At 34.4% G+C, this 19,130-nt stretch overlaps 1 protein-coding gene across 1 annotated transcript in view; it reads right to left on the bottom strand.

The window, feature by feature from the left end:
- Nucleotides 1-1,253: 1,253 nt before the first annotated feature.
- Nucleotides 1,254-19,130, bottom strand: part of LOC149545374 (disease resistance protein Roq1-like) — a 173,747-nt gene continuing 155,870 nt past the window's right edge. The window contains exons 2-4 of the mRNA XM_089793755.1: nt 3,099-3,610; nt 1,747-2,953; nt 1,254-1,646 (exon numbers count right to left, since the gene is read on the bottom strand). Coding sequence (XP_089649881.1) covers nt 1,317-1,646; nt 1,747-2,953; nt 3,099-3,610 — 2,049 coding nt within the window. The 3' untranslated portion in view covers nt 1,254-1,316. The remainder of the gene's footprint in view (nt 1,647-1,746; nt 2,954-3,098; nt 3,611-19,130) is intronic.

Genomic DNA, 19,130 nt, shown 5'->3' with positions numbered 1-19,130 from the left:
CCTTCTTTATTGTAGGATTTCTGTGTCCCTTATTGCCGATCCAGCAAGATTGAGCAATGTAATGAGGTGCGAAGTCGCCAACAACTGCAGTGGTAATTATCCATTCGCCCAGAGGGAGACGACACCCATGTCGCTTCCAGTTTGCCAGCGGTAGACTGCTTGTCATGGAATAGCTAGCAGGAAACGGAAGTTCAATCACCTTACTTTCGTGACGGCACTCAAGTAGAGCGCATATAATGATTCCGTGCATTGGCTGTGGGCTCATATTTTGTGATTCATAAGGAATTTCATTTACTTCGGCGATGCTAGTCTGGTCAGAGAAGAAGATATCTTTAGTTAAAACCGATTCTGCCTCATTCACAGCTCTCCCAATAGCTGTTGTAATAGACGGCAACCTCTGAATCCACAGAAGCATAACATTTGGTGAGAAGAGAACTTGAAAGATGCAATCGTAAATGTTGGCATCTTTTACGCAAGGAAAAAATTGGCATTAGTAAATGAAGGGCAATGCCGCTATATCCTAACAATAACAAATATTAGAATCAACAAATTTATTACCTGCAAAGAATGGATATTATTCCACATAGGTCTTATACCCAATACGGGACCATGGACTTTTGACACATGCATGTACTTCAACTCTTGCAGCTCTTCAATACCATCTAGATTCTGCAGCTTGGGACAGTCGTCAATGGTAATTCTTTCTAGGCAACGTGAATTTGCAAGATTTGGCATCGTTTCCAGCTTGGAGCAGTCAAGTAAGTAAAGCATTTTAAGACTTTTAAGGTCGCATATCCCTGATACAGATTTTAATTCTGTACAGTATTCTAGACTAAGGTTATGAAGTGTATTAAGCCCGGTTAAATCAAGTTCACATAGATCTTCCATGCCTGAAATCTTGAGAGATTGAAGGCACGAGCAAAACCCTCCGGAAATGGAGACCTTGGACATAAGTTCTACATTTGTTATTTCTATCTTTTCAAGCCTATTCATGGTGGGCTCAGAAAGAAACGGTTTTCTACCACTAGTAAAATACAATTCCCCGTTCAGTGTGAAATGCCTCAAAACCAAAATTCTAAGCTGGGTTAGTTTTCTAAGGGACTGTGACAATGACTTCCCTTCCATCACTGTTGTTGCTGTTTGAAGTAGATCGCCTGAGAAAACTAGATGTTCCAAATGATTTAACATTTCTATAGATTTTAAACCCTCCATTGACGACATTCTATAAAGCACGAGCTTTTTCAAAAGAAACGGGGCCTGAAATTTGTCAATTGATTCGTCTCAGACTCATTTTTAGGCATTAAAGAATCGGGTTTTCAAAGTAAATACTCTCCCATCAATTTTTTAAAATTGAATAGAACTAATGTAGAATAACAGAATACCTGCATATCGCTATGCCATAAACGTTCTAGTCCTCCATTGGAGACTTTTAAACCTTGCAAATGTTGCAGAGTAATCCATGGCGGGAGGCTTTTCAGCAAATTGTTGCGCAGATCAAGCTCGAGCCATAGCAGAACCGTTCCATCATATCCTTGTGAATTTCCTAGAAAATATGTGATACCGAAGGACCAGTCAAAAATAGAATAGAAACTTCTCAAGCTTTCGCCACTGCTTTCAAGGAGAATCTTTTGGAACCCACCGAACTTCTGCACGCATCAAAGTCCAATTTGTCAAGGACGAACCTAAGCAGCATTGCTATCAATTTAGAAATCAAGGATCTAAAAGAAAGGTGAGTAAACAGCGAACCTGCAATTCAAGATCTTTAGTTCTCCACAGCCGACGAGGAGAACTAAAATCATTTGACATTTCCCTTCCGAAATCGCGGAGACTTGAATGCATCTGTAAAGTAAGCCTCTCATCAGATTCCATTGATTCACTACAGTCGTTACCCATTTCTTCTCTTTCCACGTCAACCAGAGACTTATCCTTTAAGATCTGGAGCGCCTTCTCAGCGTTCCATCCAGATCCTTCCCAGATCCTTATGGCCATATCCATGGGATGACCAATAAAGAAACATGTAATATCGATAAAAATCTGTTTTGCCTCCTTGTCCAATGCATCAAAGCTAACTTTAAGTATGTGATTTAGGCTTCTCTTTTCTTGATGGATGTTGTTTAACGCCAACTCCCAACTTCGCTCGTCAAGGCCAAAAACATGCCCTCCCAACAACCCCAGCATGAGGGGTAAACCATCACAAGTTATCACAAATCTTCTCACCAAATCTTCGTATCCACTTTGCGGAGAAGGTATGTGGAATGCATGCCAACAGAATAGCTCTTTTGCAATCTTCAGGTTCATTGGTTTCATTCTGTAACTGCAAACAATTCCGCCTTCCCTCAGGACCATCTCGTCCCTTGCCGTAACAATCACCAGACTAGTAGAATTCATCACATCTTTGTGAAAGAGAGCATTTATCTGGTTCCCATGGTCAACGTCATCTAATACAATAAGAAAGCGCAGTTTACTAGCCCTGGTGAGAAGCGTTGTGAGGTCGCTCGTAACTTCCCCTGTAACCTGATCCTTTAATGGAATATCTTTGAAGTCTCCACGGAATAGGTCATTGACAAGCTTAGATTGTGAACAACCCAATTCAGTTTCTCGCACGTTGAACAGGAAACATGATCCATCAAACTCTGAACGTCTCAGATTAAATAGTTGTTTCGCTAGGGTTGTCTTGCCCGATCCGCCTGTTCCGAAGATGCCTATTATATTGGTTTCGTGCTGCATACAGTAGATTTTGAAGTCTTCCACAACTTCTTCAAGTCCAACAGGATATTTCGCAACCTCCACTGCCTCCTGGCATTTTGCACCACATAGATGCTGTTTCTTTTCCCTTTCCTTTTCCTTTTCCTCGATTTCATCGAACTGCAATGGAACTTTTGAACTTTCTAAACTCTTCTTGCTTTCAATCTCTTTTCGGACAGCCTCCACTATGATTTTACATAGCGCATACCTAAAAATCCCACCCAAAAAATATTTGTTAATAAAATTTTTTTATCTACGATAAAGTGAAACCGTTTTGAAATTTGGACTCAAACAAATTTGAAGGGAAGTTAAGATTATGCTTTATAGCCCTTTTCAAAACAGAGCAGTTATACCTATTGTGCTTATGCTTGTTGAAATCGTAGGAAGTCATCATGATGGAAACAGATTGGAGGGCTTGTTTCCACTCATCCAGTTTGTCCAAGTACATGCCCTTCTCCTTGTACTTGGCAAACGCATCTGCATAGGCTCCTTCTTCAATGTCGTGCAGGTCGGAAGGCGCCACGTCGTAGAATACGGGAATCATTTTAGCTTTTGTGTCTAACATGAGAGCAAGCTCCTCTAAACAACATGCCGATTCTGCATATCCTTTAGAGAAAATAGCAATTTGGACTGAAGCTGAGCGGATAGCAGCCTGGACGGAAGCAGGGAACAAGTCCCTTGGTTCAGTTTCTTGGGAATCAAGAAAAGCTTGAAATCCCAACTCTTTGAGAGAATTGTATAGGCGGAGGGCCAAAGTTTCCTTCACATCTGGGCCGCTGTGGTTAATGAAAACCTCGAATATTCCTGGACGTGAAGATGACTTCATCTTCTTGCTTTTATGATTGGACGACGAAGAGGCAATGAACTGAGACATGAATTGAGACATTAGAATATAAGAATCGCACAGGCCAGGCAAGGAGAGGAACAACTACAATGTGTTTATTTAGACTACAAATACAAAGAGTTGCACAGGCCACGCATAGAGAAGAAAAAGAAGAATATGTTGATTGCAGAACAGGGAAGACAAAATAGGATTGCATTAAATAAATGCCAAAATGCGAAGGGCAGGAAAAAGAACTAGTCTACCAATGCACCAAGTTCCACGTCTCTTACCGCATATCATGGTTCATTATCAATTACGCCATTCCCTACACTGGTCTTTCACTTACGTACACGAATGGCACTACGAGATATTTGCTTACAAATTACGCAATTCCTATAAATTTCTATTTAGGAATTGCCGAGAATGTAGTTTTGCTCCTACAAATATATTAGTATTCACGTCTACGTCAATCCAATATTTTAGTATAATAAAATTAATATATATGCTGAATATTTTTTAATCCAATATTTTATTATAATAAAATTAATATATATGCTGAATATTTTTTAATCGAATATATGTTGAATTGAATTATATTCAAATTGAGGAATTTGATTAAAAACGTAGGAATCTTGACATATTTTATATATTTTATAGAGAGTTATTTAAAGATGTATATCTATTAGTACATAGAAAATAACTATTAATAATGTTAAGATTTGATTGTGACTAAATCCTAATGTTTGTTATATATATAATTATAAGTTGAATGCTTAAAAGTCTAAAAAGCTTAAGTTTAAAAATTAAAGTGTATAATATTGTATCTTTATACAACTCTATTACATAGAACTGATGGTTCATTGAGCATGATCTCAAGCATTGATGCAAATAAAATTGATATAGTTGAATCCAAAAATTCACATTCAATCTTTAATACTTGTTTTAAATATATACATTGGTCAGAAGATGCCAATTAGTGGCATAGTCTAGCATGATATTATCAAGTCCTTGCATAGTCTTAGGGAAAGGATGATTAGTGATCACGTCGAACCAATGTGAGCCCAAATTTTAGACATAGGTTCCTCCTTGATTCCTCTTTCCTAATGGCCTCTAGTTTACATGTTTAGGCCAAACAACTCCATTTTAATCCTTTAATTAGAATTTACAAAAAGAAACATTTGATTTAAATAACTTGCTTGAAAAAGGTGATAGAAATTAAAGCTCCTAAAAAAATAATGTATTGTTAATGATAGTTGCATTAAAAGATGAAATTAAGACAAATTGTAAGAATATTTAGAATAGCTAAGAGGAGGGAGGAGGCAGGGGGGTGGGGAATGAATCAGTTATCCAAGGTCCAAATATACCAATTAAAAAAAATAAAAAAATAAAAAATTCATATCTTACCATTTCATTGCTTGGCCTCTATTGTAAACTATTTGCAACATTAACTTGCTCTCAATTGTAAATTAAAATAATAGACTTGCAGAATGTAAACATAAATCAATAAAGAATCACAACAACATTCATACAAGTTTGAGACTAGGATTTTACATGGAAACCCAATGTTGGAAAAAACACTAGCAAAATGTCACTAATTTTATGTATTATGAAGTGAGCACTGTTAGGAGCCAACCATGTTAAAGGTTAGAATACATAGTGTTAAATAGGATCTTATTGAAGGGTTTAATCACCCTATTAGGAGTGGCCTTGTTAGAGGAGTTTGGAACATTCCATCAGAATATTACCCAACTAAAGGATTTACATGAACTGTTTAGTCCTTATGACTATTAGGTCAACCTTGATTAAAGGATTTCAAATACTATTCAAAATGGTTAGAAAGTATTAATAGGTTTGATCTGTTTAATACAACTCACTTTGCATGTTCATATCTCTATTAAGTTCCTCATCCTGATTCATTGTTTGGTCTCCATTGTCATCTCAATTTTAGATTCGCTTGGCAACTCCTCAAGCATTCACCTAACACCTCTTCTCACCTCAATTAATCCTTTTTCTTAGATTCATCAATCAACAACATTAGTAATAGATCAAACTATATCTAACTCTTTCAAATGCACACAACTTCTTTGTTGTCTTCTCTTCCATGAACACATACTAAAAGTTGACTTGTGCACCTGGTTAAATAGGTAGTTCTAATCTTTTTCCACTTGATCAACACCATAGATCTTAGGTTCATGATTTGATCCATCAGATACAATGTATCTAATTGCCATTTTCTTTATCTCTTCTTTTCTAGAAACTTCTTGAATTTATCTCTTAAAGATCATTTACCTAATTCTCTTCTGGAATTAAATGATCCAACTCACTAATCCTTATCTTCAAATTTTTTTCCATATCCCAAGAAATCAACATTGTTGGCCAAAAAATATGGTTTCTCACAAATAATTAAAATTTTGTTCCTCAGCTAACACTAAGTTCTGACACTCGGTCATCATTGAGTTGCTCAGTCACTATAAAACATCTTTCTTCACATCAACACTATCACTTGGTCAATGAAATATCCCCTTTTTGAATTTATATGATATTTAAAGCCTCTAATCAGATCTTTAAAATCAAACAACCAACATTTCAAAGATCCACCAATTTCTCAATAAAACCCAAATCAGATATGCCCGAAATAGTGCCAAAACCTTCATAGCTTCACATATTATTAATAAATCTGAAAGTGAATATTTTTATAGAAATTTCACTAGAATAATGGCCTACAAAATGATATTTCCATATCTGTATAGAGTTTACACAACAGCTCCCAAATGGAGGACAAAAACAATGCTCATCGGGCTCCTGAAAATAACACAAAATAGCCCAGAAACACCACAAAAACACTAATAATCTATCACAAAAGTTTAACCACAACCCAATACATATATTCAGCTCTATTTTAACATCTAAAAGTTTGAAATATAGCAAAAACCCAAATAGATATGAAATACTCAACCGAAAACAACAAACTCTTTCAAAAAACACACTCGAAAACTCACAAATTTGCACTGTTCAGCACAAAGGAAAAATCTACATGAGCTTGCACATGGAATGGATTTAAAATCCTGTCCTTAGCCTTCCTAGAGACCTGCAAACTCCCATCCTTAGGTCTCCTTCTTCACAAGTTTGTCAGCCTTTGAAGAACAACAAAGCAATAAGCAAAAATCAAGTTCTGGAATGAGCCCAAAATGCCTCCAAATCCCTTTAAAAGAGGGCATAACCCTAACTCACAACCAAGAGGGGTTAATAAAACATATTTTAATAATAATTTTTATTTATTAGTCCATCATTTTCCAAAGATTAGCCCCTTTTGCCGAAACTTCACCCTTTTGAGCCCGCCTGCCTTAGCATAGATTATTTATTATTTTTTTAATTTGAAAAGGGGAAATGATAAGTCTTCGCCTCCCAAATATTGCTTGTCCTCAAGCAATGAAGGTTGGAATTCTCAAGAATATGTGCTCCTTCCCAAGTTGCATCATCCAATGGTAATCCTTTCCATTTGACCAAATGCTCTGTGATGCTCCTATTCCTCAATCTTTTCTCTCTTGTATCCAAAATCTCTTTTGGTATCAAAACTAATTTCCCTTCATCATCAAGAGGTGGTAATTCTGTAGATACTACGGTTTGCTAGCCTAGAACTGTCTTCAGGCAAGATACACAGAAAATATTATGTATTTTACTATTTGGTGGGAGCTCCAATTCATAAGCTACCTCTCCTACCTTCTTGATGATCTTATAAGGCCCATAGAACCTTGGCTTGAGCTTCTCTACCCTACTTCTCTTCAAGGTGCTTTGCTTATATGGCAGAAACCTGATAAATTCTAAATCTCTCACCTCAAAACAAGTTTCAGTCCTTTTCCTATTAGCATACAACTTCTGTTGGTTCTGTGCATGTTGTAGATTATCCTTAAGGGACCTTATTATGCCTTGGCTTTGTTTGATGAAATCACTTGCTGTAGGTACTCTGTTATCTAAAAGTACTAGATCAACAAAGGAAAGGGCATCATAACCATAAAGAGCATAAAAATGAGGCATACCAATAGACATGTGATGAGATGTATTCTAACAATACTCCCCCAGGTACAACCATTTTACCCAAACATGTTGTTGATTTGAAACATAGCTCCTCAAATATCCCTCTATCCATTTATTAACTATCTCTATTTGGCCATCTGTTTGAGGGTGATAGCTAGTACTAGGAGTAAGTTCAGTTCCTGCCAAATGAAAGACCTCCTTCCAAAAAGAGCTGAGGAATCTACTATCCTGGTCACTGACAATGTTTCTAGGCAACCCATGTAATCTAAAATTTTTTTTGAAGAACAATTCAGCCACTTGTGATGCCTTGAAATCAGATGTGATAGAAAAGAAATGTGCATACTTAGTTAATCTATCTACCACCACATATATGCAATCCTTACCTTGAACCTTGGGCAACCCAGTGATGAAGTCCATGAAAATACTTTCCCATTTTTGTTCAGGAATAGGAAGTGGTTACAACAACCCTGCAAGAAAATTTTTCTCACTCTTGCTTTGTTGGCATACCATACATTCCTTAATGTGCTTAAGGACATCCTCCTTTATACCCTTCCATGAAAACCGCTCTCAAATTTTCCTGTATGTCTTAAAGTATCCTTGATGACTAGCCAAATGTGTGTCACGAAAGGCCCTCAATATCCTCTCCTTAGTTTTTGATCCTGACACTAAGAAGATCTTGTTCTTGTAATATATCAATTCATCAACAACCTTGTACCTATTATTATCCACTAACTTATCCAAAATCTTGGAGGCAAAGGAATCTTTAGCATACTCTGAAATTATAGAGACTTTCCAATCAACAGATATAGATGTTAAGGAACACAAAGTTGGCTTTCTTGAGAGAGCATCAGCAACCACATTATCTTTCCTTTCATGTATTGAATAGCAAAATCATAAGCTTGCAATTTTCTTACCCATTTTTGTTGACAATCATTTAAATCCCTTTGGTTCAAGAAGAACCTGAGGCTATTATGGTCTGTCTTTACAATGAATCTCCCACATACCAAATATTGTCTAAACTTATGAAGTGCATGCATGATTGCCAAAATTTCCTTATCATAGATGGAGTAACCTTTCTTTGATTGATTTAATTTTCTACTCTTAAATTCTATTGGATGTCCCCTTTGAGTTAGGATAGCCTCTATACCTTCTCTAGAAGCATCACATTCAACAACAAAAGGTAAAGAGAAATTTGGAATTGCAAGCACAGGGCATGAACTCATTACCTCCTTAAGCTTATCAAATGTTTTTTGTGCCTCTTCTATCCAAACAAAAGTTCCTTTCTTTTTCAAATTAGTCAAGGGGGTAGCAAGCTAAGAAAATCCCTTGGCAAATCTCCTATAATAGTTACACAACTCAAAGAAACCTCTCAACTGTGTAAGATTAGTGGGTGGAGGCCAATCCAAAATTGCCTGGGATTTTTGTTGATTTAGAGGGTGTGGGTTTCTGATTTCTTGGCTCCTCTGAACTACTCCCTTTCTCATTAGTAGATGCACCTCCTTGCAGTTTTTTTGTCAATATTTGCAAAGCCTCTCTAGTTTCTGCCAAACTATCCACTGTTTGCTTCTGAGTATTCTGGATGTCTTGGAAGAATTTCTTTGCCATCTCATCTAGATCAGCCATACTTTTTCCTTCCTTGCATTTTGTACTTTTACTTTTAACTAGAGGTTTGATGAAAATTTCTTTATTCTTTTCTCGCTGTGAATATCTCTTAAATTCTCTTTCACTTAGTTGCATGCAAACTTCTACAAACCCTCAGGCTGGCAAGATCATAGCTCTGATACCTTTGAAATATCCCATTTCTAAATTTATATGATATTTAAAGCCTCTAGTCAGATTTTTAAAATCAAATAACCAATATTTCAGAGATCCACCAATTTCTCAATAAAACCCAAATCGGGTATGCCCGAAATAGTGCCAAAAATTTCACAACTTCACATATTATTAATAAATCTGAAAGTGAAAATTTTTACAAAAATTTCACCATCATAATGGCCTAAAAAATGAAATTTCCATATCTATATAGAGTTTACACAATAGCTCCCAAATGGAGGAAAAAAATAATGCTCATTAGGCTCTCAAAAAATAATACAAAATAGCCCGGGAACACCACAAAAATACTAATAATCTATCACAGAAGTTTAACCATGACCCAATACATATATTGAGCTCTATTTTAACATATAAAAGTTTGAAATACAAAAAAAACCCAAAAAGATATGAAATACTCAACCGAAAACACAAAACTCTTACAAAAAACACACCTGAAAACCCACAAATTTGCACTGTTCAGCACAAGGGAAAAATCTGCATGAGCTTGCACATGGAATGGATTTAAACTCCCATCATTAGCCTTCTTAGAAACCTACAAACTCCCATCCTTGGGTCTCCTTCTCCATAGGTTTGTCAGCCTCTGAAGAATAACAAAGCAATAAGCAAAAATCAAGTTCTGGAATGAGCCCAAAATACCTCCAAATCCCTTTAAAAGAGGGCATAACCCTAACTCACGACCAAGAGGGGTTAATAAAATATATTTTAATAATAATTTTTATTTATTAGTCCATTGGTTTCCAAATATTAGCCCCTTTTGTCGAAACTTCACCCTTTTGAGCCCGCCTGCCTTAGCAAAGATTATTACTATTTTTTAAAATTTGAAAAGGGGACATGATAGTCAATATAGATGCTTGGTCTACACTAAGTTTTTCTATTCACTTACTATGGTTCAGTTAACACTAGAGTCATTTAGCATGTACATTGGAATTCTTTGTTTTTTCCCTCTATTTCTTAGGCAAGCTTACATAAGTGCTCCATATTTTCTTGCACTGTCAAGACTTGAACATTATTGTTTTCTTCTCTATCAATATGATTTAAACAATCACTTTTTCTTGTCCAAGTCTACCTTATCAAATTTCCATTTGTAGTTTCCTCTTCGTAATTCAATCTTTCCACTAGATTCTTTTGTCATGAACAACTTATCAAATCATCTTCATCAATCAAATAGACATGACATTTAGAGTATTTAGCAAACTATCTTATCAATCAATTTGACATCATTGATAGCACAACAACTATTCCAATTATAGATTCCAACAATGGAAGAATACCTAGTTGTCTAATCAATTACTAAAATTTGGATTAAAGTTTTATTCGGTAAAATTGATACACACTCAAGATGTTGACTCTACATTTGTAATCATTACAAAAGGGCTATCTTTAAATACTACATGTAATACAAAAATAATAGGGCACTATAAATATTTATCTATGTATATGTGTAAGAAATTAAGATGTGTATATTGATTATGCTTATTTTTCTTATTATGCTAGGGAAAGTTAAAGAGGCACCTTCAAGCATAAATTTTCAACAGGCCCAAATTAGATCAGCTCTATCCAAAGGAAATGTAATGGATGCAGATGCTTTATTCAAGTCCTTTTTCAGGATGTCTACTTAAGGGATCTCTTTCTGTAGGATGTTATTTAGATTTATTATTGTGTTAATGATTAATTTCATTATCTATTTATTCAATACAAATAGATTGATCAATTGAATTATAATTAATGAGAAACACATTGATATCTAAAAACTTCAAGACATAAATTAAGAACCATGAAATGAAAAATGGAAATGAAATTCACCTTGAGGATAAATATAAATTATTACTTAATATTCGAAAATCATGCAGTAGAGAGTAACAAGAATAAAAAAGAGATTAGAATCTAGGACCTCAAAATTGATATATGTAGAATTGGATAATTTTGAGGTCTTTGGATAGGGATGACCTAGAGTATATAGATGACCTAGACCAACGATGAGGTTAAACTTGACCTTCTCTACACAAATTTCTTATATTTGAAGCTCTCCTTGTAATTTAAAACTATAGTTCCAATATTTGAATCCATTACTCTTAAAATATGTAAATACACAACTATACATAAGAAAAATAATATTGTGTTTGGGGAGGGATGGGGGAGTGGCTTGCTTTAGTCAAGCTTCAATTGAGAAATAAACCTTTACATGAGAGAGTATTTATAAACAAGATAAAGGCACAAATTCATCTCACTTTTCAAATCCCTAGGGATGAATTCATATCCATAATCCTCAATTATGCTTGTATATAGATGTAGAAAGATAGTGTAGGATGTCTCTTAAAATATGATCAATCTATAAGTACCCAATCATAAATCCATGAATGCAAGTATTCTCTTGAATAATTAAAGTGTTGAACACTTGAATGCTATTGAAGGATTTCTTAAATTGATGATGACTTGAATGTTTCTTGCTCTTTAAATTGATAGCATGAAAGTGCACCATAGCTTGCATTGAATAATTAATTTTCATAGATAGTAGTTGATGGAAAAATTATGTGAGTATGCCTCCTATTATAAAAATTTGTAAATAAAAATCAAAGTTTCCAATTGGATAGGGTAGATAAAATTTAGAAAACTTAAAATTAACTTGGCATCTGAGACAAAGCATCTTGAGTGAGGAATGCCCTTGTCCCTTACTAGGGTATTGGGTATGAGTTCATCCCTTACCTAGAGTTAAGGGGCGACCTCAACATTGACCCAAGGATTTCTAACCCTTGAGTCATGTGCTGCAATCTAAGGGATTCAAAAGTAACAATTAAAAATTGGTTGAAACTCAAGGAAAGGTAGTGTTTCAAACATAGATTTACCAATGGACCAAGGAGATTACTAAAAGGAGGATTAAGTAGAAGTACAAAGTTGTGTCACCTTTCAAGCTGACTTATTAGAATGACTAAATTTAAGTATTTCTATCTAAAAATCAAATTTATTCAATCTGATGATCTACAGAAATTCATTCTAGCTATGTTATATACATTCTCACAACTTTCCAATCAGAAATGTCTATTAAATGCATATTTTATATTACTTTTTGTCCAAGTACTGAAGAAATAAAATTATTTCAGAAAATTGATGTTTCAATAACTCTTACTCTTTTTAATGATATTTTTTTTAGCAACCTATAAACACCAATTTATAGAGCTCAAAGTTAAGAATATTCTCATATAGAGTCTATAGTGTTTTACTTATGTATAATATATTATAATTTAAAATTGCTACAAGTACATATTTTAACACTTGAGAAGATGTTGAATTTGAGAAAGATAAAAATGGTTAATCTTATCACAAAAAATTAAAAAGCATATGACGTTCTATAGGAGAGAGTCCTCTTCAAATATATATAATTTTTTGTTTAGTTAGAATTTGAATACCAAGTGACTTGAAATTTGAATTGTTATAAATGAGAAATTATAGGTCAATAGCCAATTGTTATTTTTTATTGATCTAGCTACATATGTCATCTATAACACAAATTGAGATAAAAAAGAAAAAAGGTTTATTTCTATATAGTCTTATGGTGGGAACTAGTCCCCTTATTTTCAACATTTTTCAGAAACTAAGAAATCATCCTTAAAAAGTAGGAAAATATGTCAATTATTTTTCCAAATAATTATTAAAAAAAAAATCCTAAACTTCATAAATTTCTACATATTTTATTAGTTTACTGCATTTCCAAATTCTGAATAATAATAACACTTTTATGTCATTGATTTTAATAGTTATGCTTTTGTTAGCCTTTTCCTTTATAAAAGAGTAACACATGTTTGTGCTTATACCCACTTATAACAAAATGTATTTTTTATGGTAGGATCAGTTATCCAAAATGCAAACTATAAATTATATTCTTCTCATTAGAGATTATTTTAGTTTACTATAGGGAGCTTGTGATTACTTTATTCTTGATGTATTAAACAGAAAAATGGACAAATACCATGAATTTCTACTTAGTGATTGTAAGAAATAGTTTAGTGATGCTATTGTTAACAAAAAGTATGACAAGATGGTGATGAAGAAAGCATATAAGTATAACATGAATGTTTTGGCATTTCATATACATACATTAGATATCAGACCTACTTTCCCTCATATTCCCCTATTTTATTCTACAAGTCAAGAATGTTGCCAAACTTTAAGATCATTTATAGAGGATTTAATTAGGTATATATTCCATATGAAGGTCATATGGATTTCCATGATGTGGTAAATAATTATTTGAATAAATTGTTGACAAAAGCTTTATGAGTGCCTTGTTATTTATCTAAAATAATAAGGTATGTGAAAATATAAGGAGTTTAGGTGGATTACCTGGTTGGTATGTAAAACATGAAACTTTGGATAAATTTGATAAAGAAAAATTAGAGAAAATAGTTATACACATGATTGTGAATTTTAAATATGTTGGTGCAAATAATTATACACTATTTACACTTACTTAAGTTTACTTAAGTTAATGCATCTTTTTATTATTTATTTATTATCCACCTAGGAGTATGCGTACTCTTGTGAGTTGTCATGTTGACAACATAGGAGTTTGCACCTCTTCTATCCACATGGTGTCTACAACAGAGGAGTTAGCACACTAATTAAGCACATGGTGTCTACAACCTTCAAATCTTATCCACTCATCTAGAATGTTGGGTAAGGTGTGTGCTTAGTTTTCAATGCTTATCTTATCTCCTAGTTCTCTCTAGATACATTCTAGGTGTTTCTTGAGAGACCTTTATATACAAGCACTCTTAGTGTGTTTGCATATCATATCACATATTGAATAGAGCAATGTATTTGGACATACTCTAAGTAATAGATCATATCCATTTTTGGTCTATAGTTGTGCTTGTGTTGTGTTCTACGATCTTGGCTGACATGCTATTAGAGCTATACCAAATTATTACATGGTATCATAGCTCTTGGAGAATTCCTCTTCACAAAACCGTTTGAGACCATCATCTGGCTTCATCACCCTAGCCCGACTCTAGAGTATTGTAGAAATCGGGAGTGTCCAACATCAGATCTGACCTCACCATTACGTCTCAAATGCTAATTCAATGAAAATTGTCTATAAAGTTGCCTATCTTAGGCCAAAGTCAATTGTGAGGCAATTATTTTTGCAAACCGGCATCCATAGGACCGATTTTTATTTTTGGTATGATCATTTCAGATCAATATTTTTTTCATTTGCATCTCTACTATTTTTTTCACATCTGCATTATTTTTCAAACAATTTTGGCCATCAGGCCATAGGAGAGATTTTTTGCAGGTCAAGATTGATGCTTGTTGTTGCAAATCAGATATTTGCATCAGATTCAGAAGGTCAAAAAACCTCCAAATCAGATTTTGTTTCATCCAAATTGGACATCTGAGGCAAAATCTAGAGCCATTTGATTTTTGGAGGCGCAGGCATGATTTAGGAAAAATAACATCAGCAACAATTTTTAAATAGTGATATCTTCGTCATATGGACTCCTTTTTGCGAGAATTTTCTTTTGCTTTGGGGTAGAATTTTGTGATCTACACATTGGTGTAGGTGGTTTGAGATCTTTGTTCCTAAACTTTTTTGCAAGTTGCAAATCCCAATTTTTGCCACTTCAAATGCTTGGTATGGGCACATCTGGACACATAATCAGGTTCCCTTTTTTTTGAAAGTGCATTTTTTTTGTTTACTATGATATCTACAATTATATTATAAGTTTTGTGGATAGAAATACTACTTTTAGAAATAGGCCCTAAATTGACAAGTGGTTATCAAGTGCCTAAATCATACAATAGGAGGGTGGGGGAGGTTTCTTTGATTCTCTTTGATATTTTGGGGGTTCATTGATTGATTTCATGGAGTCTTGTCAGATTTGTCAGTCTGGTATTAGACCACAGTTGTCAACAAGGAACTATCACAAATGGAGTACCTTGATAGTTGCTCATCTAAAAGAACATCCAAAATTGCTTCCTTATCTCTATACATTTCCACCATATTTTAATTAGGCATATTTTGTCAACCTTCATCGCTTTTTGTATAATAGTATGAGTAAGGAATCTTTTGCTCCTCTTAGATTGGCATATTTTCTTTATGATATTTGGATGTCTATTTGGGAAGCATATGGAGATCCATGTGATCCTCCATCTCTAGAGGACATTCTACATCTAGTCACTCTAGCTATAGTTTCTTCAACTCTAGATGAGATCACACCTCCAGCTCTTGTTGCTCCTGTTGATCCTATTCCAGCTACAAATGCTTTGAATTTAGTGTAGCAAGACCATTTATGTCTTCATACTCTACCTTCATGTAATGAATTCCTTCCCGCCCTTGTAGGCCTATTCATGAAGTCTCACATTGAAGATGTGGGAGACATTATTGATGAAATTCATCTTCTTTTTGAGGTGGATACTTCATCCTTTGCCGCAGTGATAGATTCATGTACTTTAGCACTACAAGGTACTCATGGTCTTCCAGGTGATGACTTCTTGCTAGATATTTTCGCTCTATTCTTGGAGTCACATATAGTGGATATGGGAGACTTTCATGATAATCTATTACTTCTCTTTGCCAAGGTAGATTCTTCTATAGTTATTATCCATTCTCTACACGATCAATCCTTCCAAGTTGGCATGTTTGTGGATTTATCTTTACAACATATATAGCAGGTCTCTTTATTAGTTGAGAAGACTATTGGTTTCCTGAAGCAAGTTCCACAACACTCCTTTTTCGATGTGTACTTCTCTTCAACAGTTTTGGAGGAAGCCTTCATCAGTATCAACACAGGGACATTTGAATAGGTTTTAGTGCAACTGGTCATCATAGAGATTCCTTCTCCATATAGGGGATGTATCTCCTTTGTACACTTGCATTTGTTTCTTCCAAAGGGGAGGAACATCATTTAGAGGTCGTGGATCAGCTTCTACATTGGAGTGTTTCTCACTAATTGACACACAACTTTTACGGGGGGAGGGGGACTACCTCATCTCCTTCTTCTCCTTTTTGGGGGGAACTTTTTCCTCTTAGGAGGTTTTGTCCTTCTCCTTCTTTCTTATGTATATACTAGATGTATGTCATAATGGGGTCGAGGGGTGGGGGGGGGTTCTTGATTACTCCATCCATCCATGCATCCATTTTTATCTCTCTTTTTGGGGAAGGGATTTTCCCATGAGGTTTTCCCTCTTTCCTTGCTTTATGAGAGATTTGCATATCATTTTGTACATGGGTACCTAACATGGCCTCATAGCTAGGACCCATTATGCATTTCATCCTAGTAGTTGTAAGCTTAAGGGCATTCCACTAAGTTTCACTTAAGGAGGGTGTTGGTGTAAATAATTATTCACTATTTACACTTACTTAAGTTTACTTAGGTCAATGCATCTTTTTATTATTTATTTATTATCCACCTAGAAGTATGCATACTCTTGTGAGTTGTCATGTTGACAACATAGGAGTTCACACCTCTTTTATGCACATGGTGTCTACAACATAGAAGTTAGTACACTAATTAAGCACATGGTGTCTACAACCTCTTAATCTTATCCACTCATCTAGAATGTTGGATAAGGTGTGTGCTTAGTTCTCAATGCTTATCTTATCTCCTGGTTCTTTCTATAGACATTCTAGGTACTTCCTAAGAGGCCTTTATATACAGGCACTTCTAGTGTGTTTTCATATCATATCACATACTGAATAGAGAAATGTATTCAGACATACTCTGCCGAAACTATGAAGGCAAAAACACACAATTTTTTTTTTTTTTTTAATAATTAAATTGCTCAAGTATGATAAGTTTGCGATCATAATTTAAGTATAGGTTCTCTACGTTATGTCTCAAATTTAAAACTCTAGAGGATGAATACATTGTTAGGATTTTGAAAATTTCATTATTAGATTTATATCGATAAAGTTATGATCTTACATTTCTTATACAAAATTATATTACAATTTATTTAAATAATAATGTGGATGACTTCTAATTAGTTTAATTTATAAAAAAATCTAAGCAATTAACATCTACCTTTAAACTTATTTTAAATAGACAATAACCTTAAATTTCAAACCAATTAATACTCAAAAATTCTAACTAACTTCAATACTAAAGCTAACTATATTTAAAAATTTAATTAAAAGAAATCAATCTAAATGAACAATTATATCTATAATATCTAAAATTGAATGAGTTGAAATCAAACTATCTTTAATTATTTAAACTTTACTTACCTAAACTAAATCTATTAATTACATTTCAAGATTGGAAGCCTTCCAAAAACAAATATCAATTTAACTAGAATTGCTCCTAAAATCACATACTATCAAAATTTTTAGTAATGCTAACTTACATCTATACTTTTAAATTAGGACTAATTGAATTCTTATTATAACCATTAACTTAACTAATACTAATAATATACAAACAACTAATCTAAACTACTATTAAATAAAACTAAATATTAAACATAAACATGACACAAACTAAATGTTGGAATAATGATACATTTGTTATTAGTTACAACACTTATTTGATTCTAAATGCTTACCGAGTTCATCACTCAGTTTACAGTTCATACCGAGCATTCGTTGGTTACCAAGTATGTTCAGCAACAGTTACCGAGTCAGGAAGGTAAACGAAGGATTTAATGTTTACCGAGTCAGGAAGGTAAACGAAGGATTTAGTATTTACTGAGTTAGGAAGGTAAATGAAGGTTTCAGTGATTACCAAGACAGAAAGGTAAAAGAAGTATTCAGTGCTTACCAAGTGAATCGAAGGAGTTAGTTTCTACTAAGTGACACAACATTTACCGAGTCACCAGTGGTTACCAAGTTCCAAGCTACTCAGAGTGATTAGTATGGACCGAGCCCCTACCTCTACCGAGTGCATGATGATGCTGTGTAATGTAGTGGATGCCGAGTGTCAGAAGGTCACCGAGTGAGTTTGAGGAACCTGAGTTTTCTACTATCTGGCCGACTCAGTAATGTTTTGTCCACTTGTGTTTGGCCGACCTTGTTGCTATAAATATTGGAATGCTATATATGTAATTTATTGTGCCATTTGCAATATAAAAATGATGAAGAGAAGTAACAGTGCAGTAAGAGCGAATTGAAAGAGAATCAGCAGCGGAGTATTCAACAAGGTTATCAAGGAGCAGTAAAGATATATCCATCACATCAAGTGATTAGTACATAAGATCTAATCAGCAAACCAGTTGCAAGAAGATCCGCTACTTCATCCTAATAGGTGAATCAGTTTTGTAAATCCTTTAACAAGGTAGACTTAACAGTCTTTTGTAAATCTCCTAATAGAGTGCATACTTCATTGTATGTTTGTAAATCCTCTAACAAGGTGGATCTAGCAGTCCTACTTGCTCCTAACAGGGCAGATCACCAGAAGTGATCATTGTAAGCCTTAACTAGCCAACTTTATACTACAGTATTGAAGTTTCATGGGCATCATCCCCACCCCAGTTTTACTTTCAAATTGAAAGGTTTCTGGGTCACCAAATTAGTGTGTTAATCTTTTCATGCATACAGTAAAGTAGATTAATGAATGGTGAATTTGTTATTATGTTGAATTGGTTTAAATTTTAAAGTTTACTGATTCACCCCTCCCCTCTCAGTAACCTTGTTAGTCCTGAATATTTCCAACAATTGGTATCAGACCTTTGTGGTTCTCAGGATAGAGCTTGACAGCTT

This window comes from Cupressus sempervirens, chromosome 7 (assembly GCF_028749045.1).
Source record: "Cupressus sempervirens isolate cs-2001-9-10 chromosome 7, ASM2874904v1, whole genome shotgun sequence".
Classification (NCBI taxonomy): domain Eukaryota; kingdom Viridiplantae; phylum Streptophyta; class Pinopsida; order Cupressales; family Cupressaceae; genus Cupressus; species Cupressus sempervirens.
This window is presented reverse-complemented; position numbering and strand designations above follow the sequence as displayed.